We start from the raw sequence: 18,734 nt of genomic DNA on the forward strand, positions 1-18,734 counted from the left end.
TTTTTAAAAACTAGAAAGATGGAAAAGTGAAAACAAAGTCTTAGTTTTATAACCCTATCACTTAGCCCATTTTTACTGACAGTGTGCTATTTTCAGTTCTTATAGGGACTCATCAATTATTTCATTTAAGGCTTTATATGCTTTGGAGCTGTTTTGTTCCATGGTATTTTGTTAGTGAATAGTCTATTTTACATGGTTGTAATTATATAATTTTGTACTCTGATTTCTTTGCCATGGTAAAATATTTTACATTAAAAATTCTGTACATAATTTAAGTGGACATGCTGTAATTTACATAAATTACTTATATTTGGACACCTAACCATGGAGCATTGTTGAATGAATGATACTACATTTGTGTAATAAAATATCAAACAGCCATTTTATTATTTTTTTAATTTAAATTTATTTATTTTGGACACTGTGGGAGAGGGAGAGGGTGGGATGATTTGGGAGAATGGCACTGAAACATGTTTAATATCATATAAGAAACAAATCGCCAGTCCAGGTTTGATGCAGGATACAGGATGCTTGGGGCTGGTGTACTGGGATGACCCAGAGGGATGGTACGGGGAGGGAGGTGGGAGTGGGGTTCAGGATGGGGAACATGTGTATACCCGTGGCGGATTCATGTTGATGTATGTCAAACAGCCATTTTAAAAGGTGTAGTCAAAGTATATTTGTTCATATAGAAACATGTTCATGATTGTATGTAAAATGAGATGATTTTACCGCCCAAATCTATCTGGACATTCACTGCCTCAATCTGAGCAGCTTTCAAACTTTAATGGGCCTCAGAATCACCAAAGGAGCCTGTTAAGTGCAGGTTGGGGACCCTCCCCCTGGAGTGTGATTTGGGAGATGGGGCTCAGGGATTGGCGCTTTTCCAAGGATCCAGTGATTCTGGTAGGGGAATAACACTCCTTCAGTTTCTCCCTGTTGACACTGTACTTCGTTTTTCAAGCTTCTCCTCCTACTTTCTCCTGAATGCCTAGAGTGTTCTGTTTCCTTGCCTTGCGGATCTTTGTGAAGCCTTTTGAATGGTAACACTTTTCTGGTCCTACAAGCAAACCCAGTTAGGTGCCCAGTTGGGCACCATGTCACATCCCTGGGCTTGGAGTCAAGCCCGGAGAAGGTTCCTGGACACAGATACTGACAATTTTACTTTGTAGTGGAGAGAAAGTGGCTGAGCATTTCAGAGCTCTTGAGCACACCTGGTGCTCGAGTTCAAAGTTCAAAGTAGGTGCTCAAAGTTCAAAGCAGGAACTTGGAGGGATAAAGGCAGCCTGTCCAACCTTGATAGAAAAAAAAAAAAATCTTGTTTAAATTAGCCTCACCTTGGCAATCAGGCTGTGAAAAGTCAATAGTCTGTCCTTTGTGCATTTACTCTAGTCTAAGCCAGAGATAACCCGTGTTTATTAGAGAGGCGGGTTAAAAACTTTCAAGAGGCTTAGCTTTCCAAAAGCATTGGGTGAATATCTTCAGGTTTATGGGTTGTTTTCATCCTCAGGCTTGGTGCCATGGAGGGTTATTCAAGGTAAGTTTCTCGTTTTGCTGTTCACTTAGGAGCCATTCATGCTGAAATTGAGATTGAGTTACTACCAATATTTCTTCATTTAGATTTTATTGGTTTGATTTCCCAACTTCCTTGAACCAAAGTACACACACACACACACACACACACATTTTTTTTTTTAGGCTGCGCTGGGTCCTTGTCACTGCATGTGGTTTTCTCCCGTCGCGGTGTGTGGGCTTCTCGTTGCCCCGGCTTCTCTTGTTGCGGAGCAGCAGCTCTAGGGCGAGTGGCCTTCAGTAATTTTTGGCACACGGGTTTTAGGGTGCAGGCTTAGTAGTTGTGGCGCTACGTGCTTGGTTGCTCTGCAGCATGTGGAATCTTCCCAAACCAGGGATCAAACCGGTGTTCTCTGCATTGCAAGGCGGATTCTTAACCTCTGGACCACCAGGGAAGCCCTCAAATAATATTGAATACCCATGTCAAGTCAGGTTTTTCTTGTTTTACACTATCCTTTATATTACAGGTCAGCTTTGCAAATGCAGAGTTAGAAAACAATTGAGAAACATTGTGTCGAGGTGATGGGCTTCCCTGGTGGTTCAATGGTAAAGAACCCACCTGCCAATGCAGGAGACATGAGCTTGATCCCTGGGTTGGAAAGATTCCTTAGAGAAGGAAATGGCAACCCACTCCAGTATTCTTGCCTGGGAAATCCCATGGACAGAGGAGCCCGATGGGGTATAATCCATGGGGTAGCAAAAGAGTCGGACACGACTTAGCAGCTGTAAACAACAACGTCAAGATGATACTGAATTTTTTTCCTTGCTTGTGAGGGGACCAGACCATCAGTTCAGTCGCTCAGTCGTGTCCGACTCTTTGTGACCCCATGAATTGCAGCATGCCAGGCCTCCCTGTCCATCACCAACATCCGGAGTTCACTCAAACTCACGTCCATCGAGTCAGTGATGCCATCCAGCCATCTCATCCTCTGTCTCCCCTTCTCCTCCTGCCCCCAATCCCTCCCAGCATCAGAGTCTTTTCCAATGAGTCAACCCTTCGCATGAAGTGGCCAAAGTATTGGAGTTTCAGCTTTAGCATCATTCCTTCCAAAGAAATCCAAGGGCTGATCTCCTTTAGAATGGACTGGTTGGATCTTCTTGCAGAGACCAGACCATATTCTATACAAATCTGTGGTTATTCTAGCCTTGAAAGCATTAATAGCTACAGAAAAGAATCCCCCAGAAGGAAACCTAAAGAGCCAAGTTTAATAGAAAAAAGCTCTTATTTGCTTCACATGAAAAATGGTAACATGCTAAATTTGAAGCCCTAGGTGATCTGAGAATTGGTAATATGGGGGAATCAAAGATTCTGGTTAATAAAGTGGTTCTGGTGGGAAACCACCAAATGGATTGTACTGATACTTGTCCACATGGCTAACTTGGAGTGACTGTTCAGAACCCTGGTCAGAAGTCAGCTCTAAAACCCTATGTCTGTAAAGTTTTATGTGATCCCACTCCTTGAAAAAGTTTCTTCCTTTATTCTACAGTCACACCAGTACCTTATACACACTCTGTGATCATACATGTCACAGTCCAGTGTAATGATGTTCTTGCATGCTATTCTTCTCTAGATCAGAGACTCACTGGGTGTAGAGAGCATAACTATCTGTAGGAGTAAATGCATGAACATAATAGTACTAAATAAATGGATGTGAATGAATGACCTGAGTAGTCTGCACTGAACAAGTGGCATCAGTCAGATAAGCTGCCCTTTGGGGATGTTTTTTGACAATTTCTGCAATTACTAAATTTAAAGCATTACCCTGTCAAGATGAATCGTCCTACAATTGTTATAATAAATTAAGAATTAATGGTGGAAAAAACAAGTCCAGTATCTGCTTCTCCCTGAGTTCTTTATGGTAAGAGAGTATTCCCCCACCTATGGGATCCCCAGATTAAAGGAACTACACTAGAAATTCTGCAGAAACGGGCTCCACATTAGCCCACAGACTGCTGTTAAATTCCTTTCCTGGCTTCTTGAATTCCACAGAAGGTTTAGCTATTACAGATATGTGAACTTTGTATCTAGGTGCTAGATATCAAATATACATTTCCCCAATCTCTAGTTTTAAAGTGTATTAAAAAAAAAAAAAAAAAGAATGTGATTTTAGAATCGAAAGAAACCTCTTCATTTTGCTGATTAGGACACCAAGCTTCTTGAGTGACAGGCTGTTTTCATTAGTATTAAGAGCTCTAGAATTGAGTCATATAGGCCAGAATTCAGGTCTTGGTTCTGGGGCTCAAATCACAGCCTCTTACTAGCTGTGTGATCATAAGCAGTTTATTTAATATTTTTTGAAGGTCAGTGTTTTCATTTTGTAAAGTCTGGTTAAAAATCTATCTCACTGGCTCAGGACAAGGGATTGCCTGAGTTAATATGAACCAAAGATGCAGTGGTAACATCTGCCCAGGGCGAATCTTCAATGATGTTTAGTCTCTGTCCAAATCTCACCATCTGGCAGAGTTAGGACTTAGAAGTTTTCCTTGAGGCATTGTCAGCTTTGTTTGTGGTTCCCAGCTTACTCGACAGGACTTGGTGCTCATCAAGGACACTCACTGCTGAGAGGCTTTGTTACATGATCATTTGAATACAACAAGACTCAGGATTTGCTGTAAAAACAATCTCCCTTCTGAGTTTCATGTTTTCTTGCTGTTGGTTTTTTCACATTCCTTGCACTGAGAGTTATGGCTCCCTCCCAGTCAACTATCAATTATTATTTCCGTGTTATTGTGTGAATTAGCAAGATCACTTCTATAAGGCACCAGGACCTCAGAGCACGCTTTTTGGAAAAACAATTTTGGAAAAATCAAATCTATGTAACCTACTAAGTCTACTAAACATTTTGGAAGAATAAGATCTATGTAACCTACTAAGCCTTCAATTTTTAAAAGTCACATTCTAGAATAAGAAGTTAAATATTTCTGCTGATTGAAAGGATTTTGGCTGGCAGTAAATTAAAAGCGTTCCAGGCACAGAGGTGTTAGTTGCATGAACTGAGATGGTCATGAAACATTCATCAGGTGGGAGAAGTAGCATCATTGTTCACTATTCTCATTCTGCCAGAGTTCATTCATCATTTCAAAAGGCTACTCATTTTTCTGTACTTTCTCCCCCGTAAAGGCAGAAACCTGTGGGTTCTCGTCGTGGGACGCTCTCCAAAGGAACACAGGATCGGGATTCCGGAATTCAAGTACGTGGCAAATATGCATGGAGATGAGGTATGTATGTGGTTTGAACGTGTATCTGACGTGTCACCAAAGGACCTTCCCTCGGGTCTCTTGCACTCTGTGTAAATGCAGAGGAAGCAGCCGACATTGCAGCAAAGACTGGAAGGGTCTTCCTGTAAGGCCTTCTGAGAGACTGAAGGAGCCATGATCCCAAACCATCAGCCGCTGGGTTGCTTACCCAGGGCCCTGTGCGGGTAACGGGAGCTCGTTTCTTGTTTGGGGGCTGGAAGAACGTTCAGGACTGCCCAAGTTCCTGAACGCCTCCTGGGTTGGTTTTCCCCACCTCCTGCTCAGCATCGAGGTGACCCAGCAGAAGAGTGATGTATTTGAACTAAGAAGGTCCCAACTGGCGACCCAGCCTCCTCCTGGCTGGCTTTTTGAATGCTTTTGTCACTTTCTCTTAATCCAAAACTTAGCATTTTTGATGCGTAAGTTTAGACCATCAAGCTTAGGGCTCTGTCATCCCCACCATTCCACAAACCCTGAGATGCCATCATAACATTTTGCTCTTTTCCAGCTTATCAGAGATCAACTCTATTTTGTTTCATTTATGTTATTTATCTTATAATTTGCAAAATAGCCTTTTACGACTCCTGGCTGCCCAACCATTCTAGCCAGGCATTTGAAGATGTTCCCCAAAATTTCTCACCTTACTTCCTCAGAGTATGTTTTTGTATGTATACTTATATATATATATTTTAGTATATACTTTTATATATGTATTTTATGTACAATAAAATATATTTTAGTATATATTTATACATACTTTTCGATATATATTTTAGTATATACCTCCTCAGCTCTCATATTTTTGAGAATATGAGAGCTGCAGGATTTTCTGTTTCCCAGGACCCCACACAACTGGGCGATCCAGTGGAAGGGAAAGATAGTCTCCAGTCTTGACAGTAAAGAAAATTGACACAGGATCTGTGTCACACCTTATCAAACACACTTTAGGGAATGTCAGAGAAAATGCATAATCCTGTGAGTACAACCTGCTGACTTGTTACAACACTTCCAGATCTGCAATAGTGTGGCAGCACCCAGTGCTCAAATGCTGCACTTCCTGTTCCGACTCAACCCTCCCCAGACCCAGGCTTTATAGGAACAGGCTCCACCCTGCGTGACACATGCGCAACTCTGCCTTTCCTGTCCAGACATGCTGCTCAACCGTCCTGACCAGCGAGGGGACTTCTTGTCACTGGAGCTCAAATGCAAACGTTTGCCTCTGAGAAAGTGGCTTGGCTTGTCTTTGAATCTGATTTATGGGTGGGTGGAAGTTACTTTTTTGAGCATAATAGGCTGTGCTCAAAAAGGCTTGATATTGCTGGGAGTCTGATCAAAGTTATTTTTTGTTGTGTTTTTTTTTCTGTGTCATAGTGTTTGTTTATTTATTTATTTAATTTTATTTTATTTTTAAACCTTACATAATTGTATTAGTTTTGCCAAATATCAAAATGAATCCACCACAGGTATACATGTGTTCCCCATCCTCCCTCCCCATACCATCCCTCTAGGTCGTCCCAGTGCACCAGCCCCAAGCATCCAGCATCGTGCATCAAACCTGGACTGGCATCTCGTTTCATACATGACATTTCACATGTTTCAATGCCATTCTCCCAAATCTTCCCACCCTCTCCCTCTCCCACAGAGTCCATAAGACTGTTCTATACATCAGTGTCTCTTTTGCTGTCTCGTATACAGGGTTATCGTTACCATCTTTCTAAATTCCATATATATGCGTTAGTATACTGTATTGGTGTTTTTCCTTCTGGCTTACTTCACTCTGTATAATAGGCTTCAGTTTCATCCACCTCATTAGAACTGATTCAAATGTATTCTTTTTAATGGCTGAGTAATACTCCATTGTATATATGTACCACAGCTTTCTTATCCATTCATCTGCTGATGGACATCTAGGTTGCTTCCATGTCCAAAGCCACAGTTATCAAGACAGTATGGTACTGGCACAAAGACAGAAATATAGATCAATGGAACAAAATAGAAAGCCCAGAGATAAATCCACGCACATATGGACACCTTATCTTTGACAAAGGAGGCAAGAATATACAATGGATTAAAGACAATCTCTTTAACAAGTGGTGCTGGGAAATCTGGTCAACCACTTGTAAAAGAATGAAACTAGAACACTTTCTAACACCATATACAAAAATAAACTCAAAATGGATTAAAGATCTCAACGTAAGACCAGAAACTATAAAACTCCTAGAGGAGAACCTAGGCAAAACACTCTCTGACATACATCACAGCAGGATCCTCTATGACCCACCTCCCAGAATATTGGATGGGCCAAAGATCTAAATAGACATTTCTCCAAAGAAGACATACAGATGGCTAACAAACACATGAAAAGATGCTCAACATCACTCATTATCAGAGAAATGCAAAGTTGTTTTTAATAAAACAACTATTCATGATAGATAGCAGCCCAGACTTCCTTTCCCTTTTGCTATCTGGTCAATTGATCGGCTCCCATGGAACCCATTTTTAATAAGAGACATGTGGCCCTCAATTGACTCCAGTAGCTTATTTATTGAATTCCTAGCATTTCGAAAGGTTGCAGTCTGCTGCTCAGAATTTAATCCTCCCAATTGAAACTTCCAAAGAAAAGCAAGAGTCCTTCCTCTTGTTCACCTCTGAATTTGCTTGTACTTTGCCAAATTTCTGACATCTTGCCCTCCAGGTAGTTAATGTATCCCGTCAAAGCAGGTCTCACTCATTTACCTTGATTCTTTGACGACTGCCAAGGACTGAGATTATGCAGAGAGGAATGTCAGTGTGTTTTGGGTGTGGAGGCCTGAAGTCCTGTCACCCTCTGTGTGTCCCAGCTGTTAACAATGTCTGACAGCTTTGGGGGCCACTGAGAAACTTATTATCCTGAATTTAGATCTTGTGTTTTCTGCCCTCCTGGTGCCACCAGGAGCTGGGGAAAGGGATGGCTTAACCCAGAAGCAGAAGGGTCTCTTGGATTAGCTGGGTCTAACCAGCTTCTTCGTCCTTCTTCTTCTCTTAGACCTTTTAGAATTAAAGAGCATTTTCAAGGCGCACTGTTAAAAAGCAGCATCTATAACATTTGTGGGCAGTGGTTCTTAACCTTCTTTGGGTGGATTCCTTGCTATTCTGGCACTAGCTTTGAATGCTGTCCTCAAGGTGCATGGATCTTCTAGGAGTTTGTGGACCTCAACGCTCAGTCTTACACAATACACTACCCAGTTGTGGATTGTTGCTTCAACATTTTTTTGCAATTGTTCTGATAAGTGCGGAAACACTCATTTTCATCTATCTAGCAAGTTCCAACTTGACTGAATTGAAGTAAACCTGGTAGAGATTTATTTTCTGCTTCCTGAGTTGTTGCCATCGTTTTCTAAAAACTTTTAATTTTACGTTGGAGTGTAGTTGATTAATAATGTGTTACATTCAGGTGTACAGCAAAGTGATTCACTTATACATGTATCTATTTTTTCCAAAGCCTTTTCCCATTTAGGTTGTTACATAGTATTGGGCAGAGTCCCCTGTGCTATACAAGGGTCCTTGTTGGTTATCTGTTTTACATATAGCACTGTGTGTATGTCAACCCCAAACTCCCTACCTATCCTTCCCCACTTCCACCACATTCCTCCCTGGTGGCCATAAATTCCTTCTCTGTGAGTCTGTTTCTGTTTTGTAAATAATTTTATTTGTATCATGTTTTTTAAGATTCCTTTTATAAGCAATATTATACAATATTCCTCTTTCTCAGTCTGACTAACTTCACTCACTATGACAATCTGTAGGTCCATCCTGGGGTATTGCCATCTTAATGACCAGATGAATTATCAGAGAAACACTCTAGAAGCCGGTGTGCTTACCCAGCCTTTCAGGCTCTTCATTAGGGATTCTCCACACACTCACAAAAGGAAGCGAAAGTTAAATGAAAGGCTGGATAAGTCAATGGAAACACTTTTGACCACATTAAAAAAAAAAATTAGTCTCTCTAAGGTCTCATGTTCAAAGACTTAATTTTAAATGAAAAGAGACCTATACATAAAACATGAATATTTGAGACATTTATATTAAAGTTGAGAATTAATTTGAATAATATGTGACATAAATTTGCTTTTACAGAGACAAGAAAATATGGTCCAAGGAAACAAAAGGACCTTGTTTAACTCTCTCCGAAATTTTATCAGTTTATCTCACCAGTTTTAAGATTATCTGACTCTTAATCACTTCTTTATCATACCGCCAAGATTTTTATTTCACCCTATGCAGTTAAGAATTTGTGGTTTGTTTTGGAATATGGAGGCAAACAGAAGATAACCTTGGTCACACATTTGTGTCCTTGAAAGAATCATGATTTTGCTTTTGTAAAAAGAACATAGGTTTTCTTTCCTTTAAAAGAACTAGAAAAATACGAGTAAGATACTGTCACTCAGAAATAGCCATCATTATTATTTGCCAGATGCTATTCTACATATCTCTTTATTTCTGTAGTAATAGAGTGAGAGGAATCAAAAGGAAATAAAATGTCATATGTGTTATCTTTAAGAAGTATGAGATTTAATAACTTTACTTGAGCTTAACAGAACTGAAGTGAAATGAAAATGACTGGTGAACTTGTTAATTTCTCAAAATAAGAAATTATCTTATTAATAAGATTCTTCTGAAGTCAAAAAATTAGGAAAAGCTGAAATTATAATGATTTTATATATATATATATATTTTAAACTTTGGATAATATCCTATGACCCATTGCTATGAAAAGTAAAGAAATTAGCACTTTGAAAACTCATCTCCCCCTTCCCCTAGCCCCACCCTTGCTGTTAACTATAAACCTTAACTTTTACCTTCTATCCTATACTCACACCACCACAGTTGCTTAATTTAGTTGTGTAGCTTAATCACAGCTTCTTGCTCTTTGTTTTCATTTGCTTGTGGGTGGATGAATTTCATTGCCAATTCCTGTCTTGAGTTCAAGCATGCTTGAGAATGTATGATTCAGAGAGTTAAGAGGAAATTTAGAATCACGTGGGGATTCCAATATGGCTCACTTCATACTTGACCTGGGACTCCGATTGGCCTCAGGTTTTTCCTGGTATGTCCCTCTAAGGGCAGCATCCTGCAGTCTCGAACCAGCATTTAGAAATCTCACTTCCTCCTCCTTTTCCTTGACCCTTTTCTCTTCCCCTCCCCTTGCCAGGAAAGCCCCCACTTCAGCCCACCACACGATCCACTTGTAGAGTCTTTCACAACTTAAAATTACCATCCCCTCCTCCTCTGGTTTTAGGGAAGGCAGTAAGGAGCTTGCACATGTGCTTGAGCTTCCAAAACACCAAATTGAAAACCCAGTGTGTGACTCACGTGACTTTTTTAGTTATTAGTTTGTAAGGACCTTTTTCAACCTACAATTTGGACTATGAAAACAAAAATCACAGTAGTGGAAGAAGACAGACATGAGTGGGAGAAAAAACAAATTGAAGTCAGAATGGAATTTATTTCCACTCTAAATTTTATGGCTATGTATAAATATATAATTCACACATTTAAATTTTTCTTAGTTCCATTTTCAATTATTCTGTATCCATTAGGATAACAGATTCATAAGATGTGATCTCTCTGCTTGCCAGCAAGGGGTAGAGAGTGCAGCATTGTTCCTTCTTTGTCACAGCCGTGAATTGCTACAATGGAGTCATAATTGAAGATTCTTTTGTTGCCCGTGGCCTTCATTAATGCACTGGCAGCACCATCCTTATTTAACCACCTGCTGCACTGATTTCCCATATCCTAACCCCTCAACGACATCTGATCACATTCAAGAGGTAAATATTCCTTACTGAGAAGCAGAATCTTTGAGGTCAGGGTTACAGGGGAAAATTAATGTAGGCTAGTCAGATCTTTACAGAATAAGGCTGAAAATGTGAACTCCTTTTTTTTTTCCCTAAAAAAAGAAAAGAAAAATAGGAAATCTCTCCCTTATACAGCAAGATTTTTCACAGGCCTTCAGTTTCCCAATCATTGTTGGTGCATAAGGTAATTTTAGGTGAATGTGACCATATTTATTTTCATAGTCGTGCTTTTATTTTACTGTATAATTAAAAACATGAAATCTAGCAAAATGATAATTATACAAAGTTTATAATTTTTGACGTAAGTAAAAAGCGAGCCAATTTACAGAAAATGCAAACTAAATAATAGTATAGATAATATGGAGACATGGCAGAAAGTTGTGAGGCTGATGTGCCAACGAAACATGAGACTGTGGAGATCAGAAGTACGGAGGTATGGCAAAAATTGCACAAGTGTGCAAGAGGGGAATTTGAAAATAGAAGAACTTGGAAATAGGGGATCTGGAAATCAGAAACCTATTTAAATTATGAGTATCACCCATTTGGATTTTTCTCTGTTCACATCTGCGTGTCTGCTGCAGGGGTTCTCCATGCGTCATCCACCCAGACATGCACCACAGCACTCCCGTGGGTCACGTGTGCTCAGCTCCCATGCCTGATTTCTAGCTCTCCCTCTCTCCATCACTCCAGCAAGTATTTGGAAGACAAGCAAATTGAAAACGGGATAATAAGAAATAACCTTTACTCCACTCCAATTCATTTTTTAAAAGTAAATTATTAGATACTTTAAAAAAATTAACTTAAAAAAAAAAACAAACTCTTAAAAAGATTTTGCAGCATACTAATGATGGATTGCCATCTGCCTGAAGAAATGGTGGTCTGACAACTGGTTTTGGTTTTAAGTATCATCTGTCGTGTTTCTTGTTGGGGAATTTGTACCTTGGGGACTGTTTTCCTTGTTTTCCTCAAGTAGCCTCTTCTCTGTTTTAACACCTACAGGCTGTAGGGCGGGAACTGCTGCTCCATTTAATTGAATATCTTGTAACCAGAGATGGAAGAGACCCTGAAATCACAAATCTAATCAACAGTACCCGGATACACATCATGCCCTCAATGAACCCAGATGGATTCGAAGCTGTTGTAAAGCCTGACTGTTTTTACAATGATGGCAGGTAAGAATGGGCCCATCTATGTAAAACATAACAAAACCACAAAAGGCCCCCATCAGATCGGACACCTTGGCCCTGTCAAGAGGAATTAGTGAAACATCTCATAGCCTGCGTCATGTCACTGCCATGCTAGAAACTCTTCAGGGCCACCCATGGCTTTGACTGTGAGAAGTGAAATCCTGAATAAGGCTGGGTTACTCCTGTGCCTGCCCACCCTCCACTGCTCTGGCTTTTTTGCTTTTCCCACTGTCACCCTGCTGCAGCCGCTTAGATCCCTCTTCACCCCTGAAACGATGACGACAGGCTTCCTTCTCACCTCTGGCATTCCCACCCCCATCGGCCCCACCCTGGCCTGTTTCAACAGCATTTCCTCAAAGCCTCCTTCCCTAACCTATCGGATATTAGGTCCCCAGTTATACTCATATCACCTGGTCCTTTACCCTCACAGCACAATTTTAATGTCTCATTTCTCCTTTAGTGTCTACCCGAGGGCAGGAGCCCTGCCCATCGTGTTCATCACTAGGAAATCCCAGGGCCTAGTATAGAACCTGCCCCTCGATAAGCAGGTTGATTTATTAAGCCAGCCCAGAAACTAACATAAAGAAGAGTGAGTCTTGTAGTATTTCTTTTTTTTTTTTTTGTAGTATTTCTGATTTAAAGTTTATTGTATTTTAAATGGCCTCAGGGAGTTTGGAATTTCTCAAATGTCTGATAAACACTGATACTTGTGCAATTAAAATTTTGTTTTTACCAAAGATAAATCACCACTGGATTCCCTTCCACTTTTAAGGTTTTTTTGTTTTGTTTTGTTTTTTTAGCATATTTAAACATGGCCAAGTCTTCCCAAGTGGCTCAGTGGTAAAGAATCCATCTGCCAAGCCAGAGACACAAGTTTGATCCCTGTGTCAGGAAGATTCCCTGGAGAAGGAAATGGCAACCCACTCCAATATTCTTGCCTGGGAAATCCCATGGATAGAGAAGCCTGGCAGGCTACAGTCCATAGGGTCACAGAGTCTGACAGGACTTAATGACCAAACAAGTATGACAAACATAGCCAATCCACTTTTCAGAAATATATTTGTGTAAAATAGCATGTTCCTATTATTTCTGATAACAACTGCTATGGAACAAACTGCCCCAAATTGAGGAAACAGCTACCTTTTTATTTGCTTTCCACTCTGTAAGTTGGGAATTTGGGCAGGGCAGAGCAGGGTCCATCTCAATGCCACGATGACTGGGACCTCAGCGGGGGTCTGTCTGGGACCCTGTGTCTTGAGTTTCAGTTCTGGATCTCACCTGGGTCCCTCATTCCTTTATGTGGCCCCTTGATGTAGCTAGCACTGGGGTCTCGGTTCCAAATGGGAGTGTTCCAAGAGCAAAAGCCCCGAAACACAAACACTTACCCAACCTCTGCTTACATCCGAATCACTCCTGTCCCACTGGCAAGAACAAGTCACACGGCGGGGAACAACAGAGTGCATGAATACCAAGTGCAATTCGTTGGAGGCTGACAAAGCAACCATCCACCACCTCTGTATTCATATCTGGAAAAACAGCTGGAGCCCAGAGCAGAGGTCTACACTCTACAGGAATTTGCTCCTTCATACACCAACAGTAAACCCTTAAAACTTCTTTCTTTTAAAGGGATAATAGTAACCTCTATGACCTGAATAGAAATTTCCCTGATGCTTTTGAGCTTAATGAGGTACCGAGGCAGCCTGAGACCGTGGCAGTCATGAAGTGGCTGACTACAGAGACCTTTGTCCTCTCTGCAAACCTCCATGGTGGTGCTCTGGTGGCCAGTTACCCGTTTGATAATGGTGTTCCAGGTAAGCACACATGGGCCCTGCTCTTGCTTTCTGAATCCAGAGTGAGACTGCAAACTGTCCACCTCTGAATGGCGATACACTCTTTCTCTCCCTACTTAATTTTTCTGGTGGGGTTGGAAAAAGCCTCATTTTCTCGACTCTGAGCTATCCTTCCTACAATTTATAAACAGTAGATGGGCAAGGTGTCTGAACTGACAACCAAAAATGGGATTACTTGATATTCATCAGTGAAATAGTAAAATTGTAATTTAGATTAGCACACAAGAGACAACATAACTGAAAAAAAAAAAAACAAAACTAATCACATGAATAATAATTCCTGACTCCCCTTAAAACTGTGGGATAAGGTATGTACCAAGGAGTTAAAGTATTCTAGTGGCTTCATTTAATCCCTACAATACCTAAGGAAAGTTTACTGATCTAGAATCAATAAGAATGACTCAGAAGGTATTTAACTTTTAAGCTGATTGAGGAGGAGTTTGCACATGTACGTGGTTATTTTGTGTGATATCCCTTCTGCTGTGTCCATTAAAAACTGGGAGAAGAGTAAAGAGACGTTCCTGGAAGTGGGTAGAGGATCTCTCTAGGAAATCAGAGCCTTTGTGTGGAATTTGACGATGCAGGGGCTAATATACCTTATACTTCCTCTACATCAACTAAAAGGTCTTGGTCTGTCTTCCATGTACAGCCACTGGAACATTATACTCTCGGAGCTTAACCCCTGATGATGATGTTTTTCAATATCTTGCAAATACCTATGCTTCAAGGAATCCTGACATGAAAAGGAATTCATGTAGAATTAAAACAGGGTTTTCTAATGGAATTATAAATGGATACTCCTGGTATCCACTGAAAGGTGAGTTTCTCTTCGTTCTACTATCCTAGTTGTCTTTACCTAGAGGTGCCGGCTGGCCTTTGTTGACCCCAGTAGTTGCCAGAAGTTAGTCAGGCACAGTGCAGTCCCTTCGGTCGTGTCTCTGTCAGCTAATAGCACAGAGCTAGGAGGGGGACGACCATTTGAGAGATGCTCAGACATGTTCCCTACTGCCAAAGTTGCCTGAGTTCAGATGCTTGTTTAGCCTTCACTTTGGAGCCAGGAACTGTGCCAAGAAAGATGAACAGGACACAGATCTTAAGCCCAAGTTTAACAGAGAAGAGCAACATTTAAGTTAATTGTGGTGACAGTGTCATATGAATAAGAACAGAGATTTAGAAAAGGGACAGTGTACCACAGGGGTGTAAAGCCAAAACACAGCAGGAAGTAATGAAGGCCTTGGAGAAATGTAATTCTTATGTCTCATCCAATGGGGGCAGTTGCTACCTGTGTGTTAGTCACCCAGTCGTGTCCAACTCTTTGCAACTCCATGGATTGTAGCCCACCATGCTCCTCTATCCATGGAATTATCCTGGCAAGAATACTGGAGTGGGTTGCCATTTCCTTCTCCAGGGGATCTTCTTGACCCAGGGATCAAACCCGCTTCTCTTGTCTTCTGCAATGGCAGGCAGGTTCTTTACCATCTGAGCCACCAGGGAAGCAAAGTGTGTTGCTGCTGACATCCAGGTAGTTATTCCATGCAGCAGTAAGGAGCAGCATTGCCAGATCTTCCAGTTTGTGAAGCAAGATGGATATTTCCATGAAGTCTCCTGATTTTTCAAGCCACTTTGCAGACTGAACAGAAGATCCCTCTAGTCTTGCTCCCTTGGAATAGGGTAGCCAGGCGAGGGGAGGGAGTGAGGAGTTTGCCATGTAGGGAACATGGCAGAGGGGATGCTCTTGTCAGAAGGAAGAATATCAGCAGAAGCCCAAGGGTGTCATAGTCCTAGTCTAGAAACTCTAGAGAATAGGGGGGATGGAGGACAGAAGGGTGAGAGGGGAGACAGTGGGCGGGGACCAGGTTCCACCACCTCGGTGAAAAGTGCCCCCTTTCAGACTGGTCAGCAGATCTGGCCAGCAGCAGGCGCAGCCTGCATTTCCACACTCAGGCCACTTCCTCACTTGTCACCTGCACAGGCAGGTAATCTTGCACAAGCTGGGACTTTTATATCTGGGCAGGTTTCTGCCAGCTTTCCAGGCAACGTAAATAAGCCTAGACCATGACTGGAAGGCAGCAGGGCCAGCCAGATGCCACAGTGCCCCAAACTTCTCTCCCACGTCCGAGAGACAGCCTCCCCTCCCACCCCCACCTCGGGGGCGGCCTAGTGTGCGCTCACTACTCTGCACAGGGAGGAAGGGAGCCCTCCTGCCCAGGGGCAGCTCTGTCCTGCAGCGTGCTATGTGACTTCCCAAGACAGATCCAGACGCGTGGGAGATTGACAGGAACCTAGTCTTGCTGTTGTGAGTTGTTCCCAAGCGTGCCTTTGTTTGCCAGGCCTGACTGGCCTTATCCAGAGTGGCACACACTCTCCACAGTTGGCATTCTCTGTCCAGCGTGCTTTCCACACCTGTTTTGCCATTTAAATTCTTTCTACCTGAGACAGTCATCCAGTCAAGGGCTTTTGTTTTATTTCATTTCTCTCTTTCTTTTTTTCCTCTTCTATTTCTTGGTGAAAATAAGCTTAGAAATACAAAACTTGCAAGTAAAGGAAAAGGAAGAAAAGAGTAATTCTTCCTGGCTAAAACTGGGACCTACATGCGTGCGTGTGTGCTAAGTCGCTTCAGTCCTGTCTGACGCTTTGCAACCCTATGGACTACAGGCTCCTCTGTCCATGGGATTCTCCAGGCGAGAATACCGGAGTGAGTTGCCATTTCCTTCTCCAGAGACCTACATAAGTATTACTTAATAGTTATATAATATTTTGACCATTTTCTGAGCATAAATATTTACTTCATTACTTCCCAAATACTCTGATGGACTTGCGAAAACTTATTTAACTAGGCAAATATCAAGTATAACTAATTAAAATCTGGCAGAGACTAATTCATTCAAAGATACCATACTTCATCAAATCTAAGATGCCAGTGATTGTAAAATATGTCCCACCAAGAAAGAAAAAGTTTCCAGCTGAACTAATAACACAATGATGCTTTTCAGCCATCAAATTTAAGATGCTTCCCAATTCAGAGATTTTAAAATAGAAGTTGTGCATCTTAAAAAATATGAGAATAACCATTTGAAAATAGAGTGTTGAGAGGTAAGAACTAGAAAGTGAGAATGGGCAGTGATAATCCCAGAAGCAGCGGGGGACTGGGTCGTCCCCTGCTCCCAAGAGTCCACATGGCACCATGTCTCTCATCCACAGACGTAGTGTGGTGTGATGGGTGAGAGCACGGGGAGTCTAGGAAGGTGGCATGTGCTCTGGTTTCAGCCATTCACTTGCAAGAACCCCTGGGTACATGACCTACCATTTGTAATTAAGTTTCTCATCTGTAAAATATGGGTGATAATTACTGTGAGGGTTAGAGCTGATAGTGAAGTTCTTCAAACAGTACCTAGCAACAGCAAACACTCAATAAACATTGGTTATTACTCCTCCAAATTCATGTACTTCAGTCGCTCAGTCATGTCTCTGAGACCCCGTGGACTGCAGCACACCAGGCTTCCCTGTCCATCACCAGCTCCTGGAGCTTGCTCAAACTCATGTCCATCAAGTCAGTGATGCCATCCAACCACCTCATCTTCTGTCGTCCCCTTCTCCTCCTACTTTCAATCTTTCCCAGCATCAGATCAGATCAGATCAGTCGCTCAGTCATGTCCGACTCTTTGCAACCCCATGAATCGCAGCACGCCAGGCCTCCCTGTCCACCACCAACTCCCGGAGTTCACTCAGACTCACGTCCATCAAGTCAGTGATGCCATCCAGCCATCTCATCCTCTCTTGTCCCCTTCTCTTGCCCCCAATCCCTCCCAGCATCAGAGTCTTTTCCAATGAGTCGACTCTTCACATGAGGTGGCCAAGGTACTGGAGTTTCAGCTTTAGCATCAGTCCTTCCAAAGAAATCCCAGGGCTGATCTCCTTCAGAATGGACTCATTGGATGTCCTTGCAGCCCAAGGGACTCTCAAGAGTCTTCTCCAACACCACAGTTTAAAAGCATCAATTCTTTGGCGCTCAGCCTTCTTCGCAGTCCAACTCTCACATCCATACATGACCACTGGAAAAACCATAGCCTTGACTAGACGAACCTTTGTTGGCAAAGTAATGTCTCTGCTTCTGAATATGCTATCTACGTTGGTCATAACTTTCCTTCCAAGGAGTAAGCGTCTTTTAATTTCATGGCTGCAGTCACCATCTACAGTGATTTTGGAGCCCAGAAAAATAAAGTCTGACACTGTTTCCACTGTTTCCCCATCTACTTCCCATGAAGTGATGGGACCAGATGCCATGATCTTCGTTTTCTGAATGTTGAGCTTTAAGCCAACTTTTTCACTCTCCACTTTCACTTTCATCAAGAGGCTTTTGAGTTCCTCTTCACTTTCTGCCATAAGGGTGGTGTCATCTGCATATCTGAGGTTATTGATATTTCTCCCGGCAATCTTGATTCCAGCCTGTGTTTCTTCCAGTCCAGCGTTTCTCATGATATACTCTGCGTATAAGTTAAATAAACAGGGTGACAATATACAGCCTTGATGTACTCCTGTGGGTCTTTTCAAATGAGTCAGTTCTTCGAATCAGGTGGTCAAAGTATTGGAGTTTCAGCTTCAGCCTCAGTCCTTCCAATGAATATTCAGGACTGATTTCCTTTAGGATTGACTGGTTTGATCTTGCAGTTCAAGGGACTCTCAAGAGTCTCCTCCAACACCACAGTTCAAAAGCATCAATTCTTTGGTGCTCAGCTTTCTTTATGGTCCAACTCTCACATCCATACATCACTACTGGAAAAACCATAGCTTTGACTAGACAGATCTTTGTTGGCAAAGCACTGTCTCTGCTTTTTAATATGCTATCTAGGTTGGTCATGGCTTTTCTTCCAAGGAGCAAGCATCTTTTAATTTCATGGCTGCAGTCACCATCTGTAGTAATTTGGGAGCCCCCCAAAATAAAGCCTCTGTTTCCATTGTTTCCCCTTCTATTTGCCATGAAGTGATGGGACCAGATGTCATGGTCTTAGTTTTCTGAATGTTGAGTTTTAAGCCAACTTTTTCACTCTCCT

General features: G+C 41.9%; 1 protein-coding gene across 3 annotated transcripts in view; it reads left to right on the forward strand.

Annotated features, from left to right (window-relative positions):
• CPM (carboxypeptidase M) overlaps window positions 1-18,734 on the forward strand; it is an 80,299-nt gene that overhangs the window by 38,447 nt on the left and 23,118 nt on the right. For 2 of the 3 annotated variants that reach the window (XM_019960849.2, XM_019960847.2), the window contains exons 3-6: window positions 4,694-4,791; window positions 11,646-11,818; window positions 13,460-13,644; window positions 14,333-14,500. In XM_019960849.2, the coding sequence (XP_019816408.1) occupies window positions 4,694-4,791; window positions 11,646-11,818; window positions 13,460-13,644; window positions 14,333-14,500 (624 nt within the window). Of the gene's footprint in view, window positions 1-4,693; window positions 4,792-9,652; window positions 10,620-11,645; window positions 11,819-13,459; window positions 13,645-14,332; window positions 14,501-18,734 lie in introns of those variants that run through there. The other variant, XM_019960848.2, reaches the window with a different exon arrangement.

Source organism: Bos indicus, chromosome 5 (genome assembly GCF_029378745.1).
Source record: "Bos indicus isolate NIAB-ARS_2022 breed Sahiwal x Tharparkar chromosome 5, NIAB-ARS_B.indTharparkar_mat_pri_1.0, whole genome shotgun sequence".
NCBI classification, from domain to species: Eukaryota; Metazoa; Chordata; class Mammalia; order Artiodactyla; family Bovidae; genus Bos; species Bos indicus.